Source organism: Xiphophorus maculatus, chromosome 8 (genome assembly GCF_002775205.1).
Source record: "Xiphophorus maculatus strain JP 163 A chromosome 8, X_maculatus-5.0-male, whole genome shotgun sequence".
NCBI classification, from domain to species: Eukaryota; Metazoa; Chordata; class Actinopteri; order Cyprinodontiformes; family Poeciliidae; genus Xiphophorus; species Xiphophorus maculatus.
Window position 1 is genome coordinate 3,843,936 of NC_036450.1, and position 13,027 is coordinate 3,856,962.

Here is a 13,027-nt window from a genome sequence, read left to right on the forward strand (position 1 = left end):
TTCTACATTTTTCTTCTGCGTCTTCAAACTGCTTCACATCTAAACTCAACAGTTTTGTAATAAAATATAATCTAACGTTTAATTAAAAGCCTAAATTTAGAAAACATTATTTACAGTTGAAACCAGATAAAACAAACTATTTTTTTATCAGTTAAATCAGATTAATCTTTTCTTACTTTAGGTCAGTTAGGATTAGTAAAATTATTTATATTTTCTAAATACTAGAAAACTTGACAAAAACATGTTTTTTTGTGACTTTCTTTGTATTTTATATTTAAGCGTTTCATTTGTTTGGATACTTTCAATGTAACATTTAATGCTCATTAAATTACTTGTTGATCTGTAATTGAAATAAAGGTTTGTTTATATCAGGGTGTCCAAAGCGCGGTCCGGGGGCCATTTGCGGCCACTAGATGGATTTTAAGTGGTCCCCGATGCCATCGGTTGGAACAGAAGGAATCTCTGATTTAAAGAAATATTACAATAAAACAACAAAAATGAAATCGGATTTATTTATTATTCAATAAATGGAAAAAAAATGCTTGTCTTATCATTTTGAATATACAATCATTTATGGATTAATTTTTCACAAAAATTATTGAGCTTTAAGTAAAATAGGATTTTTTTATTTTTGGAGGCATTTTCTTCCTGTATTTTTAAGAGGATAAAGCTTTTTAAAATCAGTTATTCCCTTAGAAATATTAAGTTATTTATAAATAATATATATCTTTTTAAAGGGCAATAAAATCTGTCCATTTTTATGTATTTTTACGTGAAATAAAATCAGTATTTTTAATTTGTTTATGAAAAATGAGCTGTTAAAATAAAAAATGTGTAGTACGTTTTTAATATTTTACTTTAAAAAAGTGGGCCTCATAGAAAAATTGGCTATTTTTTGTTGTTTTTATTTATTTTTGTTAAATTTGTGTTGCTCTTGGACCAATCAGACATTTCTTAACATTAAATGTTTTTATATTTTCGCTGCTTTATCTCTGCTGTAGCGTGCAGAACACCATAACAATACCTTAGTAATACCAGTAATGAATAACATCAGGTTTATTTATTTTTTTCTCTGAATTGCGGGGCTGTAAAAGTTTCCAAACTTCCCTCTGAAGCGGCGGGGAAGTGCTGGAGTTTTCCTGCGCTGAGCGTTTCATCGCAGCCCAGAAGTCGGAGCGTCTCTGCTTCCACTTCCTGCAGACGGTGGGATTTGTGCTGAATGTAGGCCAGCAGAATCCCGCTTACGTCAAAGGCGGTTAGGCAGGGAGAGAGCTGCTGCTGCTGCTGCTGCTGCTGCTGCAGCTGCAGATGTGTGCAGATGTGGCCATGGAGGCTGTGGCGCACATCGATGCGCCGCTGAACCAGGACACGCGCGGATAGGAAGCCACCATGAAGACCGTCCTCAGCCTGCACAGGAAATGGGCGCACGCCGTCAAGACCATCCGCATCCTGCAGGGACTCGTGAGTGCCGCTCCGTCGCCGCGGCGACCCGGTTTGGGTCCGAGTCGCGGCGCTGAACCCGGCTCGTCATGGAGGCTGTGTGATGGATTTGATGGAGAAGGAAGGGATTTAGATTTAGTGTTTTTAAAAAGATTTGAGGTTTCTGCAGTGAAAGTTTTGATTTAATTTAATCCTAACATGAATTTTGCCTCTAATTTCTCTCTGTAACCTGAACAAGTTTAATCTTAATCTGCAGGTTTTTAAAAATCTCTTTCATACAGATTAACCAGGCAGGTTTCTCTCTACTCTGAACTGATTTCTGGAGGTTTTAAGTCAGAAACTTAAAAGCCAAATTACAGATTTTTCTCTGTGGTGATTTCACTGTCTGGTGTCTCTTTCACACTTTAGTGAAAATCTTGAAAACTTGAGTTTCTAGTTCTGTTTTCTACCTGCTCCTCAGGTGGTTGGTCTACCGCTTGTTTGGAGTCAGACTAAACCTTTTTTTTTTTTTTTTTTTTTTAGAGGGCAATAAGTGGAATTTAATTTTCTTTTACAAAGAAAAAAACATTTTCTGCTTCTTTTTGAAGACGACAAGCTGCTAATTTTCTTTTAAGAGAAACATTTTTAAATTTGATTTTAAATGAAAAGAACTTAAAGACAATTCTGCATTTTTATTCATTAATACTTTTAACAATTTTTTTATTTTTAAAGAGCGGGAAATCAGTTTCTGTAATTTTTTAAAGGAGGAAAACATTTATTTTTATTTTTGCTTGGGGGGGGGAAATTATTTTTTTATTTTACTTTTTTCTTTAATTTTTTGTTGTTTTTCAGTTTGTATTTAATTTTTTAAATTTATTTAATTTAAAGAAATGTAACTTCCGTTGAGAACTGACGACTTTGTTGAATAATTGATGGTGATTTATTCAGACAGAAGTTTTTCTTGTGCTGTTCAACCTGATTTACACCAAACCTGGTTTTTATGCAAGTGCTTAAAATTTTAGCTTGAATTGACACATAAAATAAAAATATTTTAAAGTGCTCTTCACCTTAGACGCTTAATGAAAGTTTATTTCTTCCTGTGTAGAAAGAAGCTTTAGTTGTAATGTAGAAAAATTCAGATTTCTGTTCTTTTGTAAAGTATCTTAATAGTTTTAAAATGTTACAAAAGTTGATTTACTGTTGGCAGCTTCATTCAGACGCACCGATCAGATTTTTTTCTAGCTGATCTGAACCAATATTTCTCTTCTTAAAAGTTCTTTGAGTTTCCAACCGAGTGTTGGACGATAAATCATTGTATATGCTGGAGTGAAAAATCGTCTGGTTCCGATCTCTGGCCGGTTGATCGGTGCGTCTCCAGCTGGGAGCGGGCCGCCGCCGCCGCCGCCGTTCCTCTGCTTGTGTAACGACGGGCCCGGTGGAGCGGCTTTGTTTGGTTACATCACAGAATGCATTATTAATCTGAGTCTGAAATGGAAATGTTTGTGTTGCTCCCCAGAACCCGGTCATGGAGCAGACGGTGTGGGAGCAGTACACCGTGACCCTGCAGAGGGTGAGTCCCAGACGCCGCCATCTTTACATTATTCACCACAAAGACGACGGCGGCAGCGCTTCGCTCCGAGGGCTGATGAATTATTACTGAGTAACGGCTAAAGATGGACACACTTTCACTTTTCTTTTCCTGTAAAAGCAGAAGCTGACGCATGTTCAGGCCGGTCAACACAACAAACTGTACTGGACCACAGATGGTCCCATTAGTTATCGTGACAAACGATGATGTTGTTTTGAGACCATTTTCAACTAATATAATGGAAATGGCAAAATAATGACGCAAGAATATAATCTCAAAGATCAGCAAACTTTAATTTCTAGTGAACATTTAACACTGAACCTGGAAGACATTTTAAATATTAAAATCTAAACTAATTGGAGAAACTTCAACGCTCTGAATCTGAACAGTTTTAGGAATTTTAAAAGCATATAAAGCTCTAAATCTGAATTGTTGTGGATGTTATAAATATCCAAAGTAAATAAACAAAACAGAAATAAAAATAAAATTAATTAAAATCTCTGTAAACAAAATTATCCTTCAAAAAAAGGTCTAGTTGACACCAAACTGAAGACTTTCATCATCCAGTTTTTTATAGAGAAAAGGAGAAGGTTATGAAAATGGAAGTAATTGAGCTTGTTTTAATTTATCATTTGATTTATTGATGATTGAATCAGGCCTCTGCGTGTTTTTGATGGTGTTTGACTGTGAACACGTGCAGCGCAGGACAAACGGAGCTGATTTAATGCAGGAAAAGGTTTTTTTTTCTGCCCCCGCCCCTCCGGCAGCCAGCTGTCGCTCTCCTACCGTTCATTATCTGATGCTGCTAAAGCCTCAACGCTGCCTGATATTTGTTGGATTAGAGTCATCAGGTGAGGCGGGCGGCTTCGCTCTCCCTGCTGGTTCCAAACAGGACGGAAATACACCCAGTTTACTGTTTTGTGTTAACAGGAGACGGTGTTTCTCTCAAACTATTTCAGATTTGACACACTAAACACAATTCGGTTGGTTTCACACCTGATGGTCCGGTAGATTCGGTTTGATTGGGACCAAAATTGCAACATTTGTACCGTTCTTCAGCTGCTGCTGCTCTTTCACTTTGCACCGAGTCAAATGATCCAAACTAATTGAATAACCTGTTCCCCTCCTGGCCTGTGGGGGCGCTGCACCAAAACCACTGAAGGAAACAACACAAAAATCTCAGACAACTTCCTGCTTCACAAAATGTAAACAGAAATGGAGTAGCATCAGATTTTAGGATTTCTCCATTGATATAAATTATTGGTTTGGACATCGCCTCTTAGCCGCTAACGCTAGCGACGCTCCTGCAGGCGGCCATTACTGAGTCATTGAGTCATGTCCACAAAACCAGACTGTTGCAATATGAGGAAGAATCTGTCACTAAAATATTATTTCTTACCCCGATTTCTATAAAATATGGTTTAAATTAAAGATGAGAAAATGGCCGATGTTTTTATGCATAAAATATTTATTCTCTCCGGATTTAACTAAATCTATAAACAGTTTGAATTCTGTCAAGAGATGACTAAGCAAATTTCTCTTTATTGGAGAGAATTTTTTCATTAGAAAATAATTTATTATTAGATAGTTAAAATTAGTTTAAAATCTAACAGACCTCTACTTTATGAAACATTTCATCCTATTGGATGATTATCGCCACGTTCTACAAACAAATTCATTAATATTCCAGTTTGTGTCTTTTTTATTGAATGTTAATGTTATATTTTGCTTTTCCTCACTTTTTAGCTCAGCTTTACGCTACACGCATACCTGTCACCATGACAACCGACACAACACAAGCAAAGAGTAACGTATTGACCAGAATGGCCTGTAGATGGCGGTCTCTGGTCCGCTCAGCGCCAGAGTTCACTTCCACCAAACCCAGACTGAGGTTTTAATCTGAACCATTTCATACATTTAAAAATAACCCAAAGCTCTAAATCTGAACCATTTAAAAGTGTTTTTGTTTTACCATTGATGGAAGGAAAAAACCAAAATGGCGGCTTGTCTCTGCGCTCTCTCTCTCTCCCTCCCTCCGCTCGATCGGCCATCTGCTAGAGACGGAGGGAAGCGGTGAATTGTTTCTATAAACGGTCCAGATTGGAGGGAGGGATAAAGAGGCGAGGTCATCAAATCTCCAACTTAATCTCATCTGGTGGGAAAACCGGTTCATCACCAGGTGGAATAAAAACCTGATTAAATCGGGTCGTTGGTGGAAAAACGCTTTTCTCCTGGGAATGGTTTTAAATGGTTAAAGTTGTTTTTTATCTTTTTTACCAGGATTCCAAAATGGGTTTTGGGATCGCGGTTTCAGGAGGACGGGACAACCCGAACGAGGACACGGGCGAGACGTCCATCGTGGTGTCGGACGTCCTGCGGGACGGCCCGGCAGAGGGGCTGCTGTTGTGAGTTGGATCTCAGAGGGTCGGGGACGGACCTGTGTGTGTGTGTGTGTCAGAGCGCTGACCAGTGTGTGTGTGTGTTTCAGTGAGAAGGACCGCGTGATTCTGGTGAACAACACGCCCATGGACGGAGCGCTGCACTCCTTCGCCGTTCAGACCCTCAGGAAATGTGGCAAAACGGCCAAAATCGTAAGATTGACATCAAAACTCAGTTACACTGGATTCATCCTTCACTCCTCTGTCCTCGTTTCCTTCTTTCTTTCCTTCCTTCATGTTTCCTTTCCTTATTTACTTATTTGCTCTTGTATCTTTTCTTTTTCTTTTCCTCCTTTGGTTTTATTCCTTCCTTTCTTACTTGTATCCGTTACTCTTGTATCTTTTCTTTCTTTCTTCCACCCTCCTTTCACACCCTTCTTTTTTCCTTTATTCTTTCCTTCCTTGATGTATCCTTAGTTCATGTTTCCTTAATTCCTTTGTCATTGTTTCCTACATGTTTCCTTACATTGCTCTTGTGTCCTTCCTTCTTCCTTCATGTTTCCTTTCATACTAGGCGTATTTCCTTTCTTTCTTTGTCCTTGTTTCCTTCGTTCCTTCCTCTATCATTTGCTCTTGTTTCCTTCCTGCCTTTGTTGTTAGAACGTGTATTTCTCTATTCCTGGCCACTAAACGTAGTATTTATTATGTCATTACTGTGCTGTTGCCATGGTAACATTGACAATCGTTTTTGTTATGTGAGGAAAGATACAGAACTACGTTGCATAGATTGGTCCTAGTAGACAGTCTCTGTTTGGACTGCTTGTTGTTTTTCTGGTCCTGCTTTCAAAGAAAACTGGAAAGTTCTGTTGGATCCGTGACTTAAAGGAACCGAGACAGCTGCGAGGTTTCTCTCACCATTTCTCTTCTTCTTCTTCTGCAGACGGTCAAGCGCGCCAAGAGGATCCCGGTCAGTGTGATGCCCCGCCCCGCCTCGCCTGAAGTCTTCACCAACGACAACTACAGCGACTACAACTACGATGCAGAGCGCCAGAGCATGGTCAGCGGCCGCGACAACAGCCTGGAGCGCCGCGGCTATGGCGACTCCGGCTACCAGACCCGCGACCGCGGCAGGAGCGCCGAGCGCGACCTGAGCCCCGACCGGAGCTACCGGCGCGACGGCAGCAGGGGCCGCACGCTGGACCGCAGCCCCGACCAGCGTTACCGCAGCGAGCACACGCTGGACCGCGACTACAGCCCGGACCGCCGCTACCGCAGCGAGCGAACCCTGGACCGCGACTACAACCCGGACCGCCGCTACCGGAGCGAGCATGCCCTCGACCGTGACTACAGCCCGGATCGGCGCTTGCGCAGCGACCGCGCCCCGAGCCCGGAGCCGCGCTACGGCCGGGACGGCTACAGCCCCGGAAGAGGCCAGAGGCGCGAACCGAGCTTCGAACGCGGCCGGGACCGAGACCGGGACCAGAGGTACAACGAGCCGGTCCGGCGGACGGCGAGCAGAGACCGCCTGGATCGCTCGCCGTCGCCCGCTGCTGCTCCCATCCCACTGCCCCGACCGGGCCGGGACCAGGAGCCGCTGGAGAAACCCGTCAACGTCCTGCTGCTGAAGAACCATCCCAACGAAGGTGAGAACTCTGGAGAACGACGCGGTTCTAATGGTCTCAGCTTCGGACCACTTCAGCGCTGAAGCAATTAATCATAATTAATTAGATTAATCACAATTGATCAGTTATTGAAATCACAATTAAGCTGATCAATCATCACTGATTGTCACTAATAGATATTTTCAATCACTTAGTCACGATTAATCAGATTAATCATGATTTTAATAATTGATTCATTGTGATTAACCAATTATTTTTAATTATCAAGATGCTTGATTAGTCGTAATTAATATATTTAAATCACAATCCAAATAATCATCTATTTAAATAATTGATTAATCTGTTTAATCGTGATTGATTGATTACTGAAATAGTAATAATAGTCCTTAAAACGATTAATCAATTGTTGAAATTACAATTATTCAAATTAATATTGGTTATTTTTAATCAATCAATCGTGATTAATTGTGATTGATCAATTATTGAAATTGTAGTAGTCCTTAATGCAAGGTTAAATTTATGTGCAACATATTGTGGTGATAAAATAAGTTAATCAGATTTGACTGTATAAATGTGGGAGATTCTGTAGCTTCATAATTATTTTGGTGCCTTTAGGACTGAAACAATTAATCATAATTAATCGATTATTGAAATAATTGTCAACTAATTTGTGATCAATTAATCGTTAACTGGATTAAACAAACTTTAAAAAAGACGACACACTAAGAGCAGTAACTAAGACAGAAATGTAAAAAAGTCGTAATAGTTTTTGACTTTTCTGTCAGGCAAAGAGTTTGATGCACGTAAACATCTTGATTTCAATCTGTGACTCAAGGCAGTTGCGGCTACCGCTAACTAGCTAACTAGCTTAACAAACCCCTGCTGGCTAATTAGCTAGCCTTTTTTGTGTCCAATCTGCACAGTATTGATTATTCTGGCAATTAATCAAGTAATCGGGTCAAAAATATATGTTTCATAAGTATTACAATTACACAAAAAACTAAATAAATATCAAATTTAATTCCATTTTAAATCAACATTATATTGCTTAAAATGCAATAATCTTATATTTATTTGACACCATTACATTAATTGCTGTATAGTTTTGTTTTTTGGCTAACACCCTGCTAGCTAGCCACCATGATTAGTCGCTACATGTAACATTAGCCAAAATTAGCCTCCTAGCTAATTCTGCTTTTGCTGAATTGTTTTGTGTTTTCGGTTTAATTTGATACGTTTCCTCTTTTTTGACCATTTATCGTTTTCTAGCCATTTCTTTTTTGGTTTTCCGTCATGGCTAAAAATAGCGCTTAGCTTAGCGTTCACACGTCAGCGTCTCTCTGAGGTTCAGATCTTCAAAACAGCAGAATGGAGATGAGTTTGCTCATTAAAATAAAACCTGGGAGGTTAATTAGTGGCGGCCGGCCTTCATCTCTTCCTTTGAATCTGATTTATTTGCCCACAGATTAGCAGCTCAGATGTTTGATTAAAGCTAAGCTCATAAAACGAGATTATTACAGTAGAACTAAGGATTAGGTTTAATGTAGTTTTTCAACATATTAATAGTTTTATCCAGTCTCCAGTGGTGATTTTTCTGATGCAAATAATGAATTTACTGAAGTAATAGAGGGAAAAAGAGAAGATTTTTATCTTGGTTAGCTCCAAATTAAAACTCTTAAAGCAGGAGGGATTGATGCACAAATCATCATTTATGAACACTTTACTAAATGTGACTTTAAACTTTTAAATCTTCCAAACTGTTAAATTTTCTCATCTACAAGTGTGAAATTAATCGTTTTTTTAAACCTCCATTTCTCTAATAATAATGATGCATCAAATTTAATCAGATTATTAATCTTGGACAAAACACAGAAAAGACTTTAAAAATATGAAAAGCTTTACATCTTTGTTTAGAGGTTGAAAATATTTTAATATTTACAGCAAAAAAAATGTAAATCTTTATTCAACAGCAGATTATTTTCCTTCCTCACTAAATATGTTCAAATCAAAAGCTGAATTTTCTATATTTTTCAGGGTAAAACAAAACTTTTCCAAAAAAATTAGTTTTTCTTACAGATTCATACCAGATTTGTCTTTAAAATGCGACATGTTTGTCTAATCTTGTCCAGGTTTGACAGTGAAATGTTTGTGATCCTCTCCTGCAGAGTACGGCCTGCGCCTGGGCAGCCAGCTCTTCATCAAGGAGATGACGAGCAGCGGCCTGGCCGGCAGAGACGGCAACCTGCAGGAGGGAGACATCATCCTGAAGGTGGGAGCAGCAGCTGGCAGGGAGGGAAACTCAGAGTTTATGGAAAAACAGAATCACCCAGAAAACAAGAATAAACAGAGAGAGAGAGAGAGATTACTCTTCATTCTTTATTTGGTTTTCCTTCCTTCTTTCCTTCCTTTGTTCCTTCTGCTCTTCACTCCTTTATTCCTTCCCTTTTTCCTCATTTCTTTCCTTCCCTCCTTCCTTTTTTGTTTCTTTTTTCCTCTCCTCCCTCTTTTCTTGGCTTTTTCTTTCCTTTCCATCCTTTCTTCCTTCCTTCATTGTTCCTTATTTGTACCTTTCCTTCTTCCTTCTATCCTCCCTCCTTGTGTCCTTCAGTTCCTTCTTTCCTTGTATTTTTTTTCCTTCAGTGTGTGTTTACTTCCTGTCTTTGTTTTTTTTAATCATCCTTCCTTCCTTTCCTTCCCTCCTTCCTTCCTGTTCCTCCCTCTAAATCCCGCTCTCTGCCATCCCTTCGTTCTGATCTTCCTCCATCTTTTTTACCACCCATTTTTCTTTCTCTCTTTCCAACTTGTATTTATTTTCCTGTAAACTCAACCGGCCCCTCCTCCTCTCTGACCTCTGACCTCCCTCCCTCTCTCTCCTCCCTCAGATCAACGGCACGGTGACGGAGAACCTCTCCCTCGGCGACGCCGGGAAGCTGATCGAGAAGTCTCGCGGCCGGCTGCAGCTGGTGGTTCAGCGCGACCGCCGCCAGATCCTGATCCGCATCCCGCCGATGGTGGACAGCGACTCGGAGCTCGATGGTGAGAGACCCTCCAAACTGAAAACCAGCAGGACCTACCCGGTGTGAATGCTCGCCTCCGCCGCCGCCGCCATCATCATCATCACCGTCATCATCATAAACATACCTTTAAAACCAGAAAACAATAACCCACCGCATGTGAACTTCCATTTGTGAAGAAGACATTGTTGCCAATAATGTTGCTGTAACTTGTTTTACGCTCTTTAAATAAAAGCTTTTACTTTTACTCTCATCCGCTTTTAGTCGTATTTAAATATTTAAATATTCACTCCATGCAGCAGCAGCAGCTCCTCTTTTATACCTGGTTTTTTAGGGTCACATGACCCAGACGGAGGCCTCTGATTGGTCCAGCGTGACCCACTTTGTTTGGTTTGTGTTTTCATGTGTGAAAGTGTTCATTCCCCTCCAGCAGGGTGATCTAATCCCAGATTATAATCCTGCTGTTGGATTCCCACAATACAAGGATTTTTTGTTGTTGTTTTTTATTTCTTTAGCTCCCAAACATCATCCATCCACTTCATTTTTTCCCCTGCACTGCAGAAACACAAAGTATTTTTGCTTAGTTTGTTGTGTAGATATTTTAATACACTTGAAATAAGACAAATCTAACTTGAAAGTAACTTCTCAAGATTTAGCAGCTTGTTTTAAGTAAATAATTCCTTAATATTGACAGAAATCTGCTTGTTTCATTGATTATCTCCCTGAAAACGAGACATTTTTCCATGTTGTAACTGAAATAACGACCACAGTAAAATATTATTATCCACAAATGATTTTGTCCAAAAAAAAAATGAATGTAATGAACATATTTTGTGTAGACCAGGCTCTGGTTGCTAGGTGACGGTGGAATTCCACTGAGGTTGCTGGGTAACAGGCAGAACTCTGCTGGGGTTGCTAGGTAACGGGCTGATTTTTTATTTTTATTTTATTTTTTTCCTATAGGTGAAAGAGTGCAAACGGAACCAGAAGATTTTTGTCAATATTAAGGAATTATTCACTTAAACTCCTACATCTTATTGAAAAATGACTCATTTTCTAGTTTTCTCTTATTTCAAGTGCGTTAATATATTTACACTAGAAACTAGACTAAAAATACTTGGTAACATTTTGTGTTTTTGCAGTGTGCTTGTCGTTTTCTAATGCTTTTCAGTTTAAGATCCACGGATCTGGTTATGCTTGCAATTTAGTCGGGGACGTTCGATTTCAGAACAGGTGAATCGTTTGCGTCTGTGTTTCGGTTTCTCGTTGGGCTGCAGGAAAGAGACATTTTTCACTTCGTCTGTCGTGTTTTTTGCAGATATCTCTGAGATCGAGTCGTACCGCTCTTACTCTCCACAGGAGCGAGGTCATCCCTCTGACCTTTCCTCTCACTCGTCCACTGAGAGGCTTCGAGACAAACCCAGGTACGGCTTCACGCAGCCAAACGCGGCTATTTTAAAACAACACAGTTTAGCTTTGATTCAGATATTCTAAGTACAGAAAAACCTACTATATACAACTGTAAAAAGAGATTGTGTTCTCTCTGTTTGGCAGTAATACTTTATCTATTTCAGGTCATTATGAAAATTAATTACACAATGTTGGTGGCAACAGCTAAAGTGGCAGGGCAAAGTTCTCATGGGTCAGAGAACACGACCTTGTTTTACTCCTAAAGATGTTTTGAGTTTTAAAATATTCGTTTTTCTCATATTATGACTTTATTCTTGTAACACTAAGATTTTATTCTCATAACATGACTTGTGTTATTTTTGTGTAATTCTTATTCGTGGCATTTCCTGCTGACATTTATTTAATTTTACTTTCAGAGACGATCCTTCCAGCAGGATGACGAAAATGGGTGCGATGCCGACGCCTCTCAGAAGTCTGGACAGGCATGAAGATTCCTCGCCTCTGCCGCCAGAGAGGGACGAAACCCGATCCGTGTCGCCGCCAGGTAAACGACTTTCTGCCTCTGAAGAAAAACAAGCTGATTATGGCACAATATGGCCGACCTGATCGTTTTAACGTTTTCATTTGCAGCAGCAGCAGTCGCCCCAAGAGTTCAGGTTCCTCCAAAAGTCCCACTGAAGCCGAGCCTGGAGGACCAGGAAGTCTACGGGTCAGTAGTTTATATACCACTTGGATGTTATTGTTTACATTTGGAAATTTTGCACATTTTCACAGCGCTGGAGGGCAAAAGGACGAATCTTTAACGTAGTCGTGCTGCTGCAGCAGAACAAGTCCGTTAACTATATAAAACCTGGAGATGTTGGTATTATTAATTTATTTTCTCTCCCCCACAGAAAGAACAGAACATTCAGTCTGTTACAGTTTCGTTTTTAGGCTTGATGTTTATTTTGTGATTATTAGTCATTACTGTGGTAAATTAGCTACCCCTGCTTTTAGCTAAGCTAACATAGCGGCGGTTAATTAGCTGATTTAAACACCTGCTCTACTGTTCAGCTGTCAGAGCTGGTGTTTTCATTGCATTTCTTTATTTTTTTTAACTGAACTGAAACACCAAATTCCACAGCACATCTACATGTTCAGGTTGTCATAGTCAAGCTAGCATAACTGACCTGCTCCTCTCTTCCTCGCTATTTATTTTTCTGTTAATTAAAACTTTTTCCTGACCTTGTTACCTTGTTGTTGTAGTGTTGAAAATTAGTAGCAAAGCACTTCGTCCCTTTTTCTTTTATATATCAGGCGTACATTTAAGATTTAGCTCGTTATGCTAACAGTTAAAACCAACGCTAGTCGTCTTCAGCCAGCAGCTTTTTATCCTCCGGCCAAATTTGCCTATATGAGTAAACTTTTAAAACTGTTTTCATGACAAAAGGCCGAACACGATAATGGTGCGCTTCAAGAAAGGCGACAGCGTTGGGCTGCGGCTAGCCGGAGGGAACGACGTCGGCATCTTCATCGCCGGCGTTCAGGAGGACAGTCCGGCCGAGCAGGAGGGTCTTCAGACCGGAGATCAGATCGTTAAGGTGCCGCCTTCAGGTC

The 13,027-nt window shown here is 39.9% G+C and overlaps 1 protein-coding gene across 4 annotated transcripts in view; it reads left to right on the forward strand.

The window, feature by feature from the left end:
• tjp2 (tight junction protein 2) overlaps positions 1–13,027 on the forward strand; it is a 42,849-nt gene that overhangs the window by 20,087 nt on the left and 9,735 nt on the right. For all 4 annotated transcript variants that reach the window (XM_023337866.1, XM_023337863.1, XM_023337864.1 and 1 more), the window contains 10 exons: positions 2,936–2,989; positions 5,288–5,412; positions 5,496–5,598; positions 6,326–7,028; positions 9,173–9,276; positions 9,890–10,043; positions 11,340–11,445; positions 11,848–11,975; positions 12,062–12,140; positions 12,861–13,011. In XM_023337866.1, coding sequence (XP_023193634.1) covers positions 2,936–2,989; positions 5,288–5,412; positions 5,496–5,598; positions 6,326–7,028; positions 9,173–9,276; positions 9,890–10,043; positions 11,340–11,445; positions 11,848–11,975; positions 12,062–12,140; positions 12,861–13,011 — 1,707 coding nt within the window. The remainder of the gene's footprint in view (positions 1–2,935; positions 2,990–5,287; positions 5,413–5,495; positions 5,599–6,325; positions 7,029–9,172; positions 9,277–9,889; positions 10,044–11,339; positions 11,446–11,847; positions 11,976–12,061; positions 12,141–12,860; positions 13,012–13,027) is intronic.